Below are 18,921 nucleotides of genomic sequence, written 5' to 3'. Positions count from 1 at the left end.
CAAATTCTTTTTATACAAATTTTAGTATTTACTAAAAACCTAAAATTATTAAATTATTTAATGTAAACATTAATTTTCTTTTTAAAATAAATAGAAAAAAAAAAAAAAAAAATACATATATAAATATATACATATATATATATATATATTATCTATTTATTTATTTGTTAAAAAAATTAAAGACCAATCTCATTTTAACACTTTTTTTGAATTTTTTTTCTGAATTTTAGTTTAATGCTTCAATTAAATATATTATAATATTTTATTTATTATATTTATAAAAAGAAAATTTCATAACATAATATCATAATAACAGAAAAGAACCATAAAAAAGTTATAATGTAAATTTTGAGAAACAAATATATTTAATGTGCACATAAAGAAATGGATAATGTTAAATAAATACATATATTATATATATGTATATATTTATATACTTATAATTTTACAAGCTAGTAAATATAAATTAATTACAAAATTATAATCAAGGGTATGTGTTAAAATACCTTATTTAGTTATAGTACACAAAGTATTAAACATTTATTTATAATATATATATATATATATATATATATATATATATATATTAATGTTTTAATTTATATTAAAAAAGTAAGAAAAAACTATAATATCAACATATATATTATTCAATCCATGATAAAGATTAATGTGAATTTTATAAATATTATATAAGAAATTTTATCTGAAAGCCATTAAGAATATATATAATATATATATATATATATATATATATATATATATATATTCTTATGTAAGGACCTTTTTTTTTATTTTTTTTTTTTTTTTCCCCCCATTTTTAATTTCGTCAATCATAATTATAATACAGTATGATACATGAAGTTATATTAAGTTTAATAGGTCAAACTGGAGATATAATAGTATTAGTTCATAAAAATAAGAAGACAACGATAAATGGCAATATTAATATAGATGATTATCGTTTTGAAGTAAACAATAATATTCATATATTTTTAAATTCAGAAATAAAAATAATAAATGAAATTGTGGAATTAGGTTATTATTTCTATATAATAAACATTTTTTTTTTATTAGTAAAGAAGAATACCGTTTATAAGAATATAACTCATATACATAAATATAATAAATTAAATCAAGAAAGAAAAAATAATAAAAATCTAAAAAATTGTAATATATATGATAAAGTAAACAATGGATATTATAGCTCAGGTAACGATAGCTTTTCATCTATAAGTTCCTCTTCTGATGATGAAGAAGAAAGTGATGATGAGAGTGATAGTGATAATGATAATGAGGAAGAAAAGAATGAATCTGCATCAGGTTATATGACAAGAAAAGAACATAATAAAAAGAATTCATATGATAATAATAATAAAAATAAAATGGATACATATTTTGGTGTGATTTTGAAAAATGTGAAAAGTATAAATAATGCTAGTCCATACGGATATTATGCAAACGGTATATGCAACGAAATAAAAAAATTTATAAAAAAATATTTAAAAAAAATTAGTGATGTAGAAGAATATATTAATAATAATAGTAACACACCTTTAACTCAAATTGTTACTATGTTAGAGAAGAAAAGAGAAGAATTGTTAGTAATAATTAATATAATAAAAAATTTTTTAAATTTTCAAAAACGAGAAGAAGAAAATGTAATTGAGGGGGAGTGTAGAAATAAGACAAAAGAAATATTAGATTATTTATATGAACATTCATTAAATGGAAATTCAAGAATAAAAAAAATATATCATAAATATTTAAAAAATGTAGGTAAAATATTTTTACATCAATTATTTTCTTGGATACTTTATGGACAATTAATAGATCCATATAATGAATTTTTTATACAAAAAAGACAATTTATATATTCAGATGAAAAAAAAATTTATTTAACGCCAGAAGAATTATATGAAAATTTAACTTTATCTAATGTACAAAGTTTAAATTTTGAATGGAATTATTTATTTTTTCAATCACTTAATAATTTACCTCAATGTTGTATAGACAAAATAGCGGGAAGGAAAATTTTGTTTATCGGAAAATCTATTCGTATATTAATTCGAAGTAATAAGTGGAATACAAGTGATATATTAAAACTATTTCCTATTATAAAAATATTATCAAAAGCATTTGATGAGTCTTCAAAATTTTCTTTAATACATTCTTCATATTATTATAAAGATGATCCTAATTTTATGTCAAATGATCCAAGTTTTGTAAAAGATGGAAATGAAGATGAAAACTCTAATTATTCAAATAGTAGTTCAGATAATTCGTCCTCATATGCTGATTTATCTGATTCATCAAATGATAATATTAATTTATATTGTAAAGAAATATTTGACATTACTATTGAAAAAATTAGAAGCATAATTGCATATAAATTATGGAAATATATTGTTAAAGATATCAATTTAATAAAAATTTTTGATTTATTTAAAGATATCTATTTATTAAATAATGGAGATTTTTATGATTACTTTTTAGAAAAATCATGGTCCTTAATGCATATTCCACCAAATATGAAAAATGAAATTTTGTTAAAAAGTATGGCATGGAAAAATTCTTCCGTATTAGTTGAAGAATATTGTAAATCGAAATATGAAAATAAAAAAGACAAATTAATAATAGATAATTATGATAATTCATTATTTACTCATATTTATAGTAATAATCATGATTCTAAAGAAGAACAATCGAATTTTTTTTTTCATAATAACGCTAATTCGTCTTATTATACTTTTGATACAGATACTTCAGAAAATTTTATCTCCAAATATTTTTATCCAAGAATTTCGTATAAAAAATTTTCTTATGATACTTTTGAAGGAGAAAAATTTGATAATTTAATATTAGGTGGAATGTGTTATATATATGATAACAAAATAGTATTGAATGACTTCTATAAAGGAATACAAACACTTTTTAAGAAAAAATATTATGATTATGATAATATATTTAGTGTATGTATAAATAATTATAGACAACAAATTTTGAGAGGATTTAAACATGGTTTTGATTTTTCTGTAAACTTTAATAACTTTTTTGATAACCAATTATATGATCAGGATATAACAAGAAATAATATAAATGAACAAAATTTTGTAAAAGATAATAATATATCTAACAAAAATTATGATGGTAAAAATAATGAAGATCATTTTCTTGTAGGGTCATGTTTTGCCTTAGTAATTCATTCAGTAAACAACCCATTACTTTACAAAACAGATATATTAAATAGTTCCCAAGGATACTGGGGTACTTTAGGTGATTGTTTATCGGTTGAAATAAGAGTAAAATTTTATGAGAAAAAAAAAACAATAAATCATCCGAATATAAATAATAACATACAAAATAACATATCAGATGTAATTTTAGGAGATGTAGAAATTGAGGTTTCTTTATACATAGGAGGAAAAGGAATATCATCATTTGTTCACAACAGTAATAGTTATTCAATTGATTATAATAAAGAATGTATTTTAAATAACAAATTATTAGAAGATAGTTTAAACCAAGAAAGAGAAAGGACATATCAAGAAGATGATCATGAAAATGATCTAAAGAATATAAAGAAAAAAGGAAGGATATACCCTATGGGTATATCACAAGAAATTAGTAATACAAGTGAAAATATGAGGTATAGTAATAATTATTATAAGGATGATAATAATAGTAGTTATAATATTAATAATAGTAGTAATGATAGGGAACAATATCCTGTACTAAAAATACAAAGTAATAAACAAACATTTTACAATATTAATAAAAATACTATAACAAAATTTCGTGTACGAATAAATTGTTTGAAACATACCTTTAGTGTATATATACAAAAATTAGATGAATACAATTTAAATTTTAATAATACAAAAAATAAGATAAAACCAATTATACATATTAGAGCATTAGATATGACCCAAGCGTTTTCATTAGACATTGGAAATGCATACATAGGTCTTTATACCTGTCCAATATTATTTAAGCATAAATTGTTGAAGAAAAAAAGTAAGCTAAATGAATGGTTTAAAAATTTTTATAATGTTAATATGTCAGATGATATGTCTACTATTTATGAGAAAAATAAAAATATTAATATACATAATGAAAATGCAAATGGGACTATAGAAAATGAAATAAGAAATAGAGATAATCTAGCTTTAAATAGAAACTACCAAGACACCACTAAAAATAATAATAATAATAATAATATTAAATATAATAGAGAAATTGATTCTGAGGATGATATATTTCCATATAAAAAGCGAAATATAAAAAATTCAGAAAATCGTCTTTTATTTAGTTGTTATGATTGTTCAGTTGAAATATATAAATGGTTTCATCAGTCTTACAAGTCTGCTATTGAAATTCCTGAAATTGATATAGATAATGAAACGTTAATATTTTATGATAAACAAATAAATAAGAATATAAAAATACATAGTGGATTAAATTTATGGAATAATATAGAAATACATTTTAAGCTTACTTGGCCCATTGCTTTAATAATAAATACGAATACTATATATACATATAATTCTATTTTTCAATTTTTATTTCTTTTAAGTCGTATTCATTATAATTTAAAAATTTTATGTTATCATAATAGAAATTTATATAAATATTTATATTATGGAAAAGGAAGTTCATTATTTTCTTATTTATTTTCTATTAGATATAAAATGCAATTTTTTTTTTCTCATGTTATAAGATATTTACAAGAAGATATAATAAATTATGAATATAAACTAATGAGTACTCAAATACATAAATCTAAAGATTTTGAATATACTAAATCTGTTCATGATTTATATATTTCTCAAATAGCAACCAAATGTTTTTTAAGAATTCAAGATTTAACGTATCCTTTAATGGAACTAATAGATACCTCTTTTAAATTTTGTTATTTTTTTCAATGTCTTGTGGAAAATGAATTATTTACGGATATTTTAAATAATGAAATATCAAATGATAAGGACAATCATGAGCATATGAAAAATGAAAAAAAAAAAAAAAAAGATCATTCAAATATTGACACCTTTATAATAGATGAAGATGATAAAAATGAAGATTTAAAACAAGTAATAGAAAAGCTACTTCAATATAATGATATATTTAATGATAAACTAATTGTTGTTATTAATGAAATGATAGGTATCAGTTCTAATAATAATCATGCTTATATTATTCATTTATTAACTATATTAGATTTTAATAGTTATATAACCAAAATTAAAGATTCACGTAAAAAATATAATGATTTAAACTCAAATAAAAATTCAAAAAATGATGAAATTAAAAATTTAAATAAAAATATTATTGAAGATGATAATGTAATGAAAGAAACGCATATAGACAAAACTTCACATCTTCAAAGAAATAACTTCAATATAAATAATTCAAATGATGAAAAAATGGAATATCAAGATATTGAAAATATTCATATTATTGATAATTACGACGTAGATAAAAACCATAGTTATAATCCTAACATATCAAATCTTGAAAATAATTCAACGAATATATTGTCACAAATAAATATAATAAATGGAATAAATGAATTAAATGAAAAAAATACACCCTTAAAAAGTAGAATAGTTAACAACTTTAATAATTTATTATATAATAATATTGATCTCACATCGAATATAAAACCAAATGATTTAAGTCCATACAATCAACATATGATCATGCCTCAAACTAATGAAGGTTTCTTAAATGGTAATATAAATATAGGAAGTGAAACCATGCTAAATAATAATAAATATAATAATTATAACTACAGCTATAATAATATAATGAATAGTCAAAATAATATTATTAATAGTCATAATAATATTATGGATAGTCATAATAATATTATTAATAATCATAGTAACATAATGAATAGTTATAATAACACAGCAAATAATAATTATAATTCATTAATTGATAAATACTCAAACATATTGAATAGCTACATGAATAATACTAGTTCAATTTACAATTCTCCAAAGAATTTTATAAACAATTCGAATATAAATTCATACAATTCTATATTAAATACAAGCAAATTGAGGAATATAAATAATATTTCAAGTGTATCTAACAATATAAGTAATGATTACAATACTAATAATATAAACAAAAGTAGTCATAATATATTACATTATGATGATAATGATGATAATAATAATATAAGTAATGATATAGGTAGTATCCCCAAACAAATCAAATTAAGCAATATAAACAAAAGTATCTATGATCCAAATGTTTTAAATAATAACAATACTACTACAGATAATATTGCAACAAATAATTTAAATAACCTAATGGATATTAAAGTTAAAAATCAGTTTAACGTACAAAATATAATAGATCAATATAATTATAATACCCTGTCAAAAAATAATATTTCCTTAAACAATACTTATAACATAAATAAAATTAGTACCTTATCTCCATTAAACAAAGTGGAAAATACCTTAAATTATAGTAACATTCCATTACACATTTATCACAGTGAAAATAATACACCAAAAAAATCAGACCATCCATAAATTTAAAAATGCTACAAGTAAATATATTTATATTTATATTTATATTTCTTTTTTTTTTTTTTCTTTTTTTTTTTTTTTTTGTTATTCGTTTTATATACAATACCTTTACTATTAATGATATAATTAATTATTTTTAATTTATTAATTGTACATGTATTTTAAGATTATAAATATATAAATTTTTTATATTTTTTGTATGTGTATATATCGTTTTATATTCATTTTTGTTGATTTGTGAATTTTATATTTATAATGTTGAATATATAATAATTTTTTTCTTTTTTAATTTTTAATGTTACTCCTTGTACACAAAATAGTGTTATATATATATATATATATATATATATATATATATATATATTATTTCTATGTTTAATTTATAATCTACTCTTATAATGAAATGGAATCGAAATAATAATTATAAAATTAAAATATATAGTATAATATATAACTATTTATATTTTAACACCTATATATATATATATATATATATATATATATATATATATATATTTTTTTTTTCACGTTAAAAAATGTGTTCATAATGAACAATTATATATATATATATATATGCATATTTATTTATATATATAATGTAATATATTTGTTAGTTAATATAATTCTATATTTTAATAAATAATACGTCAATATCATTTTCACATAAAATATTTCACATTAATAATTATCCCATATTTATAATTATCACTTTTATGTAATTTGGAATTTTAAAGTATCTAATTGTTTATTTTTGTGCTCCTATATAAGAATTATATTATTATAAATCTTAAATATTTTAGAGAAAAACAATAAAAAGAGAAGAAACAATAAAGGAATCTACCAATTGTTTTCACTTGTAAAATTCTAATATATTTAAATAAAGTTCATGTATTTAAAAATGAGAAAAAAAAAAAAAATAAATAATAAAATAAAATAATATAATATAACTGTAAAAGAGGAATTAAAACAAAATTTTATACGATTACAATTATGTGTACAAAAAAAAAAAAAATAGTATAATTTTTTATATTTTTAGTATTAAAAAAAAAGAAAAGATATACTAATAAAATATAGAGATGTACAAAATTCTATCATATAATATATGTATTAGTTACATATTATAAAAACATTTACTTCTTTTTATTTTCTTCTATTCATGTTTTAAATATAACACGAAAGATAGAAATAAAATATACTATAAAAAAATACATACTTGAATTTATTAATTTTCATATACATCACTGATATTAATTATTCATACATTAAATATAATAATATATATATATATATATATATATATATATATATGTATTTATTTATTTATTTATCTATCTATTTAATAACATGTAGATATAATGTCAAGTGTTTTTAATTATTTTTTTAAAAATTTCGTTTTAAAAGAAAAGAGGAATTTGTTTTTTAAATATAATATATTAGAAAGGGGGTACTCTAAAATAACAAGTGTTAACTTAAATAATTGGAATAATATACACAAAGAAATAATACAGAAGATTAATAACAGTGATTTTGTTTCTATAGATGTAGAATATACAGGTTTACATTTAAAAGATGAAAGATATATTTCACTAGATTCTAGTTATGAAGCACATTGTTATGGAGCCAAATCATTTTTCCCTTGTCAAATCGGAATATCTATTGCTAAGAAGAAAGATATAGTTGAAGATTTATATCAGACGGATGAGGAAAATAATAAAATAAAAAAAAAAAGTAGTGTACATACAAGAAAGGTTATATATGAAAATGGAAATATGAATAAAATTTGTAATATAGAGAAAAAAAAACAAGAGTGGCATATATCACCATATTGTATTTATGTATTTCCTAAGGAAAATAAATATTTTAGTGTATCTACAAGTACCCTTAGCTTTTTGAAAGAAAATAATTTTGATTTTAATGAATGGATATTTAATGGAGTAGGATATTTAAGACCAAATGAAGAAGAGGAGAAAAAAAAAAATATAGTAGAAAAAATTAATGAATTAAATAATCTACTAAGTAAATGTAATACCAACAAAAAAAATATCATACCAGGAGAAAAAATACATATTGACAAAATTATACAAGAAATTGAGAATTATAAAATTGTGGATGACGAAGATAAAGAAGCAATTATATCCATAATTAAAAAAATAGGGAAATGGATAAATAATACAAATAATGATAAAAATTATTGTAAACATGAAGAGGATAAGAAAAAATTAAATATGAATAAAGATACAAGTATAAATTACATAAATAATAATAAAGACAAAGCTAATGGTAATGATATCCATATACACATACCTACAACCAACATTGATAACAATAATATTTATAATATTACTAATAATATTGTCAAGGAAAAAACATTTGCAAGTTTAAATAATAATTTTATCCAAAAACAAAAAAATGAATTAACTAATAATAATGTGTATAATGTAAAACAAACATTTTCATCCATTAATAGTAACATAAAGAATATACCAAACAATTATATAACTAATGAAGATGTTTATGATAATAATGAAAAGATAATTAATAAGTCTACAAAGGAAAATGATAATAAATGTTATAATAATATACATAATAATGATACAATTGGACATATAGAATGTGATATAAATAATATGGATGATATATCAAATTATCCATTATATTTAGAAATTGAAAATCCATATTTACGTTTACTAGCACATACATTAATAACAAAATATTTTGATTCAATATTTTGTATATCTGTTAAAGTTAATGACAGAAAACATCTAGCAGTGTATCGGAGTGAAAAGGATTCATATAAAGAACAAATTAAAAATCTTGAACAAGAAATAGAAAAAATAAATCAAATTATAGGAGTAAGATTATTATTTGATGAAATAATAAAAAATAAAAAAATAATTATTGGACATAATTGTTTTTATGATATTTTACATATATATCAAACATTTTATCATGATTTACCTAAATCTATAAATGTATTTAAAAAAAAGTGGACAGAGTTATTTCCTCATACATTTGATACCAAATATATTAATGAAACAAATGAATATTTATATGCTTTAAATGGACCAGCAACATTAAAAGGTTTATGCGAATATATGGCATCCTTAATTTCATCAAGTAATGATTTCGATTTCTTTTTTAATTTTATGAATGACCCAACTGATTTGCCACAATGTTTTATTCCATTTATAAATCCAAAGAAGATGACTAAATATAATATGACTCAAAATTTTATACATCAAAAAAATAATATGCTTTATTCAAATGATGGTAATAATATGGAAAATGATAAAATACAACAGGAATTATTATATGGGACAAAAGGGGATAATATTATACCAAATAGAAGTATTGAATTAAATTCAGAAAATAATACATTAAAAAATAATAATAATAATAATGATAATTATAATGAAAATAATATGATATATGTGAATAATACAAATGATAAACATATACTGAACAGTGATGAGCACAATGCTGGTTATGATAGTTTATTAACTTGCTTACTTTTTATATTTCAATGTCACTATATTTTAAAAAAAAATAATCTCATGTGGAAAGATATATACTTTTCCGAAAGTAATAAAGCAAATAATACCAATAGTAAATATTTTTTTGATATATTTTTAAATATGTCTAATAAAATAAAAATTGTAAAAACACAACCAAATGTTATTTCCCTATGTAGTGCAGAAAATTATGAAATGTCCAGACACTTTTATATGTATGATTATCCACGTTATTTTAAAAAATGGGAAATTATGAAAATATGGTCTCCCATATGGATTACACTAAGTAAAGTTGATGATCAGTCATGTTGGATAATAGCCAAAAGTGATGATGATGCAAAAAACATTAAAATGATATATAAAATGCTACAAAATCCACAATTTAAATTGTGTACTTATGAAGAATATATTCATAAATTTAAATCGAATTGATTTCAAAATATATCCATCAATAAATATATTCAAGGAATCTTTGTAAACCATACCATACCTTTTATTTTATTTTTATTTTTTGTATAAATGTATATCATATCAGATATATAAACTATATTTTATATGCTTTATTTTTTAATAATTAACAAATATATTCATACTTAATAATTTGTTCAAATTTTTTTTATTTTTTTTTAATAAATTAAATAGAAAAAAAAAAAAAGAAAAAAAAAAAAAAGAAAAGAAACCCTAGATCCTTTTTAACAATTGGATAATATTTGTTTTTTTAAAATGTAACATTAAATATATATATATATATTATTGAATTATTTCACAAAGGTTATGTTTAATAATATTAATGATATAAAAAATACATAAATCAAAAAAAATATGGATCATTATTTACAAATGATGTGTAATATTGTAATCAAATATGTACTTTAAAAAGAAAATATTTATATAGTAATATTTTGAAATTTTATTAATATATATTACGTTAAATATATAAATTAAATAATAATAATATATATATATACACATTATAGTACCAGTATTTACTTTATAAATGAACACATAGTAGTTAATATAATTAAAAAAAATAAGATAATAAAACAAATAGTAATGTATACTTATTTCACTTCGATAAACAAAATGAAAGGAAAAATATATTATATTTCACAAATGTGCACAGATACATATATATATATATATATATATATGTATTTTATTTTTCTTTTTTTTTTTTTTTTTTTAGTAAATTCTAAGTATTATACCAAATAAGAATTCAAAGTTCAAAGATCATTTTAAAATAATACATATAACAAATTTTAAAGCTTTATATATATTATACATTTTCATTTACTTTAATTAATCTGATTTTGTACTTTTTTCTTTTATTTTTTAAATTAAGTATAGTATTATAATATAAAAAATATCTATTTCAGTGTAGAAATACATTATATAATTATTTTTTTTTATTATTCATAATTTTCTTTAACGGATTCATATTTCAAATAAAATGTAAAAAAAAAAAAATAAATAAAAATAAAAAATAGTTCATTATTTCTTCTTAATAAAAAAAAAGAAAAACTTTTATATAAATAAAGTAAACTAATTATATAATAACAATCTTTCATAATATTAAAAAGTATATATCTTAAAAAAAAAATAAAAGTATTATATATAATATTAATACATTTATATATATATATATATATATATATAGTTTTGTTTGTTTTTTTCCGATAAAGATTATGAAATGAAAGAAAATAAAAACAATATATAAAAAAGATAAGAAGAATAATTACAGATCAAAATAAATTCCTTAAGATGCTATTTATTTTGTAAAACCTTATATATTAGTTTTTCCTAAAATAAGATGAAATATGAATGATTGTGACACTAAAAAATTTAGGGATATCAGCGAAAAAATACATGGAAAATATGTGCCAATAATTAAATTTGGGGGTTCCAAGAAGTACATCAAAAATGATTATAAAAATGAAGATGGTAAGAAAAATTAAAATGAATAAATAATATATATATATATATATATATATATATATATATATATTTAGATATATGTATGTTTTATATTTTTCATTGTATAAACCTTGTAACATATAATTTTTTAGCTAATAAAACATTCTTATTATCATATTTACACATATATATGCATATACATTGTTTTTAATTTAGCCGATATAAATAACATAAGCTACGCAAGCGAGTTTTTGAACAATAATGTGGATATATATTATGATAATAAATATGGGATAAATAAAGTATGCTTTTCACCTCAAGGGAAGTACGTTGCTGGGTGTACATCTAATGGATTTATATATCTATATGATTTATATGAGAATAAATTATTATCTAAAATATGTACTCGTATTGATAACATTCAAGATATAGCCATAAGCGATAATGATAAGTACATATATGCATGTGGTGAGAATCGACTTATAGAAATATTTGATATATATGAAGAAAATAGGAAACGTTGTAATAATGATATTGGGAAATATGTGGATGTATCTATTCCCAGTATAATTAAAAATACAAAATTAAAAATGAAAAACTGTTCAGAGAGTGATAATATGAAACATAATAATAATATATTGTCAAAAAATGCTTTAGATAATAAATATATACCTTATCATAAAACAAAGTATAAAAACATTTCTAATGGTAAAAGTATATATATTCCTATATACAATTATGAAGATTTAATAAAAAGTAATATAAATATGATAGACCTAAATTATGTTAAATTGAATAAAGTAAATGAAATAATAAATAAGTCCACATTTTTAATTAAAGAATCACATGAATATATAACATCCTGTATAGCTATACCAAATATATGTAATTTCTTGGTATATTCAGGTGGAGGAGATGGTGTGTTAAAAATTTGGGATTTAAGAATGAACTTGTTTAATATATCCAAAAAAAGTTCACGTTCAAATAAATCTGATATTATTTTTATAGATAATAAAAATCCATTTGCTTCCATATGTTCACATGAAGATACTGTAACTAGTATAACGTTTAATAAAACCATAGATCACGAAGGATCATATAAATTAAAAAAAGAACAAAGAAAAAAGAAAAAAATTTTTAATTCCAAAAAAGAATGTATAGACAACAAAAATGTTTATAGCAGCAGTTTGGATTGCGAAAATATGAATGACAGTACATCTGATTATGAAGAAGATAGAGAAAGTGATAATTCTTCTGTTTCATCACCTCATTCATCTATTTGTTATTCATCACTAACCTTTGATTTATCGAAAGATAAGTTTAACAATATATTAATGACAAGCGGTTATGATGGATATATACGTTTATATGACATTAGTAACAATATTATTAAATCATTTTATGATGAAGAAAAAAGTATTACACACTGTATGTTTAGTAATAATAACAAATATATTATTAGTACAAACAAATCTAAATTCGGTAAAGTATTTGATTTTATGTATATGAATAATAAAATGAATTCTAAAAATATGGCTACCTACTTAAATAACTATAAAACATATTGCTTAAACAAACCACTAATACGAAAGGAAAATCTAGAAAATGAAAATTATCATGATACAATAAATGAGGATGATATATTTTCAAGTCAGTTATATAATGATAAAGAATATGCATTATGTAAAATTGGGAATATATTTGAAGATGAAGAGTTAGAAGAACGGATTAAAATTGTGAATGAATTAAATAGAAAAATAAATGAACAGGAAAATAAACATTTTGAACCTAATAAAAATGATAATAATAATAATAATAATAATAATAATAATAATAATAAGGATAATAACAATAAGGATAAGAATAAAAATAATTATAAGAAATATGATAATAATAAATATTATAATAATAATGATAATAATATTACAGTTGAACATGATGATTATCCTGAATCGAACTATTCTAATAGCGATTCAAGTATTTACGATGAGAATACTATAAAAAGTAATACCTTTTATGAACATGTTAATAACAAATTAGAACCCACATGGTCTCTTTTTGTAGATAATCTAAAATATATGGATCTTGTTCCATATGATAATATAAATGATAGTCTAAAATATAATTATAATTATGTCAAATCATACTTTAACCATAATAATTTTTTAAATACAAATTATCATTCGTTAAATATTGATGAAAAAGAACCTTCCTTATATTATATGTTATCAGAAATTATATCAAATGAAGATGACATTCCAAAATTTTCCTCTTGTATTGCAGGAGATAAATGTATAATTCCATCTATCGATACATATGCACATGTATATGATCTTTATACCGGCTTCCATGTTAATTCTATAAAAAATCTTTATTTACCAAACTATTATGTGGATAACCATTCTTATTATTCTCATTCAATAGATACAAATAAGAAACGAATATCATTTTTAACTAGTGTTGACACTTATCCGAAAAACCAAAATATTATTGCAACTTCTAATGGTTATCCCGATGGCTCCATAGTCCTCTGGGCGTTTGTGGCTTTTTAAATTTATATACATATTATATGAAAGAATGCATGAATGTGTATATATATATATACATATTTGTATGTTTATATATTTATATTTATTCATTTTATTTTATTTTTTTCGTGTATGTCTATTTTTATAAAGAAATTAAAAAAAATAAATAAATAATAAAAACATATAATAAAAATAAAGATAATACTTAAAATATATATAATATTATTTCGAAAAAATTTTTTAAAAATAGATATATAAAATGAGAGTACAATATTAAAAACATGAAAATTATATACTCTGTATATTTTAACGTATTTATTTATGCTATATTTTCTTCTAACTTTTCTTCGTAATCATAATAATTCACTGGAGTTCCTCCTGGAACCATAATAGTTATATTTAATCCATTTAATAATAATTTTTTAATTTTATTTACTTTTTTAACATTATTTGCGTACGTGTATTCTGTAACATCTTCTAATACCTATATATATATATATATATATATATATATATATGTATACATATTTAAAATGTTTAAAACAAATTGAATGTTAAAGTGATATATATGTAATATATAATATTATATGTAATTTTTTCTTTTCTTTCGTGTTTATTTGTAACTTACCATATTTACATATTCATCGAATCCAACCAATTTACCTACAATTTCTTTATCGCCTTTCATCATTATCCATATTTTACTTCCTATTGAAATATTATATAGAATGAAAAAAGAAAAATATTTATATAATATCAAGAAAAACATAAAATTTTAATAATACAATATCTGAATATATATAATCATATAGTATCTAGTTATTTAGGTATATATTATATTGAAGAATACATAAAAACATTTGAGTTCTACATGAATATAACATATTACATAAATTTTTTTTTTTTTATACCAATACACTTATCCATTAAAGCCAAGGGTAAAAATGTTTCTGACCCACTAATTGTAGCCATCTTTGGAATTTGTTTAAAAAAATTAAAATATTTAACACGATATTTAAATAAATAAATATATATAAACAAATATTTACATATAAATATTATATAAATATTTTAATATATAAATTTATGATTTCATTTCATTTCTTTTTTTTTTTTTTTTTTTTTTTTTTATTCCTTTAAATATAATGTTAGTGTTTTCATGTTACGTATTTTATATATATATATTATTAAAATACTATATATTAGAAATATATTATATAATAATTATTTACCACATATATAATTCTAAATGTTTTATTTTAATGCACTCATTCAAAAACATATTTATATAAAATAATATGCCTCAAGTGTAAATATATTTTTTTTTTTGAGAAATATATAAGTTTTATATGATAGATATATATTAAAAACAAATGAGAAAGATATTGTTAAATTTTTACAAATGAACTTATATATATATATATTAATAAATAGATTAATATATACATAAAAATATATATTATTTAGATCAAAAGGGGGGAACAAGGAATGAGGGTTACTATAAACATCCCTAAAATAATATTGAAAAATAAAAAAAAATAATAATAAATAAAAACATAATATTAATTATAACACAAAAAAAAAAAAAAAAAAAAAAAAAAAAGATTTAAATTAAATTAAAAAATATATATATATATATTTAAATTATATAAAAAGGAGAATTTATATATAATATTCATATAAATATAACAAAATATACCATATTGTTATTTTATAGTCTAACGACATCTATTAATATGTATTTAATATATATTTTTTATATTTCTAATTTTAAAATATTTTTTTTAATTATTATCAGAATTCAAAATTTCCTTAGCGAACTGCTTAAGGGAACGAGGTAATTTTTGAAAATGTGCTTCTTGCTTTTCAATAAAAATTCTAAGAAAATATTTTGCATATATTAAATTCAAAGTTGTCATATCATTTCTTTTTTTTCGTAGAATTTCTAATGATTTATAATATATATCACTATTAATATAATTAAGTTGTAAGCAACAAAATGGCACTTGTGTTAAGACATGAAGTGAACAATGTTGTATATGTTTTATGTATTTATTTACTAATAAATGTAAAATATTTTTTTCTAAATCATCAGATATTATATTATACGTATTTATATTTTTTTCAATTGATATAATATTATTTTCTGGTGTTTTATATGTCAACTGTATATTATTATTTAAATCTTTATTCTGTGTTGTTGTTTGTGTTGTAATGATTTCTTTTTCTTTTACTTTTTCTTCATTATTATGATATTTATTATGTTCTATATTATTCTTATAATCAATATTTTGGCCATTTAATGTTGTGTCCTTTATATCTCTCAACGGACAACTTATATCATTTTCTAAATTTTTCTTTTCCTTTATTGTGGCACCTATATCTTGTCCATTTGATACATTTTTTCTTCTTCTCATGGCATCTAATATTTGAGCAACAGACATCATATCCATTACGTCAATAATTTGTTTGATTTTTTGAAAAGCTATGTAATAAAAATAATCGTCTTTAATATGTAATTTAGCTAAGGACCACATGATATTACTAAATTCTCTCTGAGGAATGATATCAATTATTTCAATTACTTTGTCTTTCAAATGATTTAAAAATGTTGCATTTCTATAATTAAATTTAGCCATATAATGAACAGCGTTAGTAATATTTACATAAGATAAATTATTAATGAAATTTTTATTATTCATATATTTTAATATATATTTCATAATATTAATGTGTATATTACATTTAGCAAATGAATTTAATAACAAGGTAAAATGATGAGGTTCTAAATCCTTATCATTTAAATTTTTATAATAGTTTTTTGTAAAAAATTTAAATATTTCGTAATTACAAAAATTTATTCTACTCAACATATTTAATATTAAAACAGAATTTACTACACTCAAGTTTTCATGAATATTTTTATCTTTCTGTATCTTATTTAAAATTATTTTAAATATATCCATATAATCATATAATGCTTCAGAACATAAAGAATGATCTTTCTTCGTATCATATATATTAAATGAAACATCCTTATTATTTACGTTTGGAATTTTTTTTAATAATTCTTCTTGCAATATGGTAAATGAACTTAAAATAATGGTTAAGTCAAGGTTGTTGAATTTGTCTATATTTTTTATAAAATATTCCTTTATCAAATTAATATTATTGTAATCTCTTAATCCTGAGCGAATTAAATCTAAAAATAATATATATATGTATATATATATTTATATATTTATATATAGATATGTATATATTATATGGTAGCATATATATATATATATATATATATATATTTATACACATTAATTATATCATTAATCTTACTATGAAAAACATTGACTACTACATAGGGTGGGATCGCATCCAATCTTTTTATAATATAATTAAAAACTGATGTATTAAAATGGATATCATAAATTTCTGATATATTATATAAACGTATAATTTTATTTATTTGATCAAATGAATATCTATGTACATTGTTTTTAAAAACATCATAACTACATTTTAAAATTTTGGTATCCTTATAATTTTTCTCATTGTATTTTTCGATAATTTTAAGAATTTCATCATTTTCAAACTTATGTATATTCTTTATAATTAAAGACTTTAAGTTATCATTACAATGTTTCGATTCAAAATTATTACCTTTTATTTTCTTCAAGTCCATAATAGCTGTACTTAACAGCTTCCTCATTATATCACACACAAGTTAAATAAATATATTATATATATATATATATATATATACTACCTATGATTATATGATTAAATGATTTCTGTTTTTTTTTTTTTTCTTTATTTCTTATATTTATCCTACATTGTCTTAAATTGTTATATTTGTAAATTACATTAAACTTTTCATACATATATATATTTTTTTTCTTATATGTTTATAAAAATGTTTTTTTTTTTTTTTTTTTTTTTTTTTAATATTACAATATAAAATGTATATTTATAGAAATTTAAATTAATATAATTTAAATTACAAAATTTTGTTCTCTTTCTTATAATACATTATAAAAATTGAATATTATAAGAAGAGAATAATATATATGATCCCACATATATATATATATATATATAGATATAATATTTTAATATATGTAGAACAATAAAAAAATTTTTTTTTGATAATTTATATATATGTACAGCAATACATATTTATATATATAATAATAAAATACAATCCTAACTTTTTATAAAATTAAGAATTAAAAAAGAGGGAAAACAAATGAATGAAAAATTTAAATTGCTTCTTTAATTTAAAAAAAGAAAAAGGAAAAAAAATTAAATAACAATACATTCTATAATTATAATGTGATTATTTATTCAATGGAAAAATTATATAAGTATATATATAATATATTATGTATATAAAATATTCTTGTCGCATATTTCAAATTAGAGAAAAAT

At 18.9% G+C, this 18,921-nt stretch overlaps 5 protein-coding genes across 5 annotated transcripts; 3 read left to right on the top strand and 2 right to left on the bottom strand.

Moving 5' to 3' along the window:
• Window positions 1-848: 848 nt before the first annotated feature.
• On the top strand, window positions 849-6,545 carry PF3D7_1443600 (gamma-tubulin complex component, putative; the record flags this gene model as incomplete). Its single annotated transcript, XM_001348552.1, has 1 exon — window positions 849-6,545. The coding sequence occupies one exon, from the start codon at window positions 849-851 to the stop codon at window positions 6,543-6,545; it is 5,697 nt and encodes a 1,898-aa protein (XP_001348588.1).
• A 1,352-nt stretch (window positions 6,546-7,897) lies between these two features.
• On the top strand, window positions 7,898-10,486 carry PF3D7_1443500 (poly(A)-specific ribonuclease PARN, putative; the record flags this gene model as incomplete). The annotated part of the gene is made up of 1 exon (XM_001348551.1): window positions 7,898-10,486. The coding sequence occupies one exon, from the start codon at window positions 7,898-7,900 to the stop codon at window positions 10,484-10,486; it is 2,589 nt and encodes an 862-aa protein (XP_001348587.1).
• Window positions 10,487-11,871: 1,385 nt separating this feature from the next.
• On the top strand, window positions 11,872-14,520 carry PF3D7_1443400 (WD repeat-containing protein; the record flags this gene model as incomplete). Its single annotated transcript, XM_001348550.1, has 2 exons — window positions 11,872-11,995; window positions 12,185-14,520. The coding sequence occupies 2 exons, from the start codon at window positions 11,872-11,874 to the stop codon at window positions 14,518-14,520; spliced, it is 2,460 nt and encodes an 819-aa protein (XP_001348586.1).
• A 295-nt stretch (window positions 14,521-14,815) lies between these two features.
• PF3D7_1443300 (U6 snRNA-associated Sm-like protein LSm5, putative) lies at window positions 14,816-15,468 on the bottom strand (the record flags this gene model as incomplete). The annotated part of the gene is made up of 3 exons (XM_001348549.1): window positions 14,816-14,980; window positions 15,125-15,204; window positions 15,408-15,468. 3 exons carry the CDS (start codon window positions 15,466-15,468, stop codon window positions 14,816-14,818), a joined length of 306 nt encoding a protein of 101 aa, XP_001348585.1.
• Window positions 15,469-16,280: 812 nt separating this feature from the next.
• PF3D7_1443200 (heptatricopeptide repeat-containing protein, putative) lies at window positions 16,281-18,202 on the bottom strand (the record flags this gene model as incomplete). The annotated part of the gene is made up of 2 exons (XM_001348548.2): window positions 16,281-17,698; window positions 17,830-18,202. 2 exons carry the CDS (start codon window positions 18,200-18,202, stop codon window positions 16,281-16,283), a joined length of 1,791 nt encoding a protein of 596 aa, XP_001348584.2.
• Between the last annotated feature and the right edge of the window lie 719 nt (window positions 18,203-18,921).

The sequence above is a fragment of the Plasmodium falciparum genome (genome assembly GCF_000002765.6).
Source record: "Plasmodium falciparum 3D7 genome assembly, chromosome: 14".
Lineage (NCBI taxonomy): Eukaryota > Apicomplexa > Aconoidasida > Haemosporida > Plasmodiidae > Plasmodium > Plasmodium falciparum.
The sequence above is the reverse complement of the archived record's forward strand: the minus strand, read 5'-3'. Positions and strand labels throughout refer to the sequence as shown.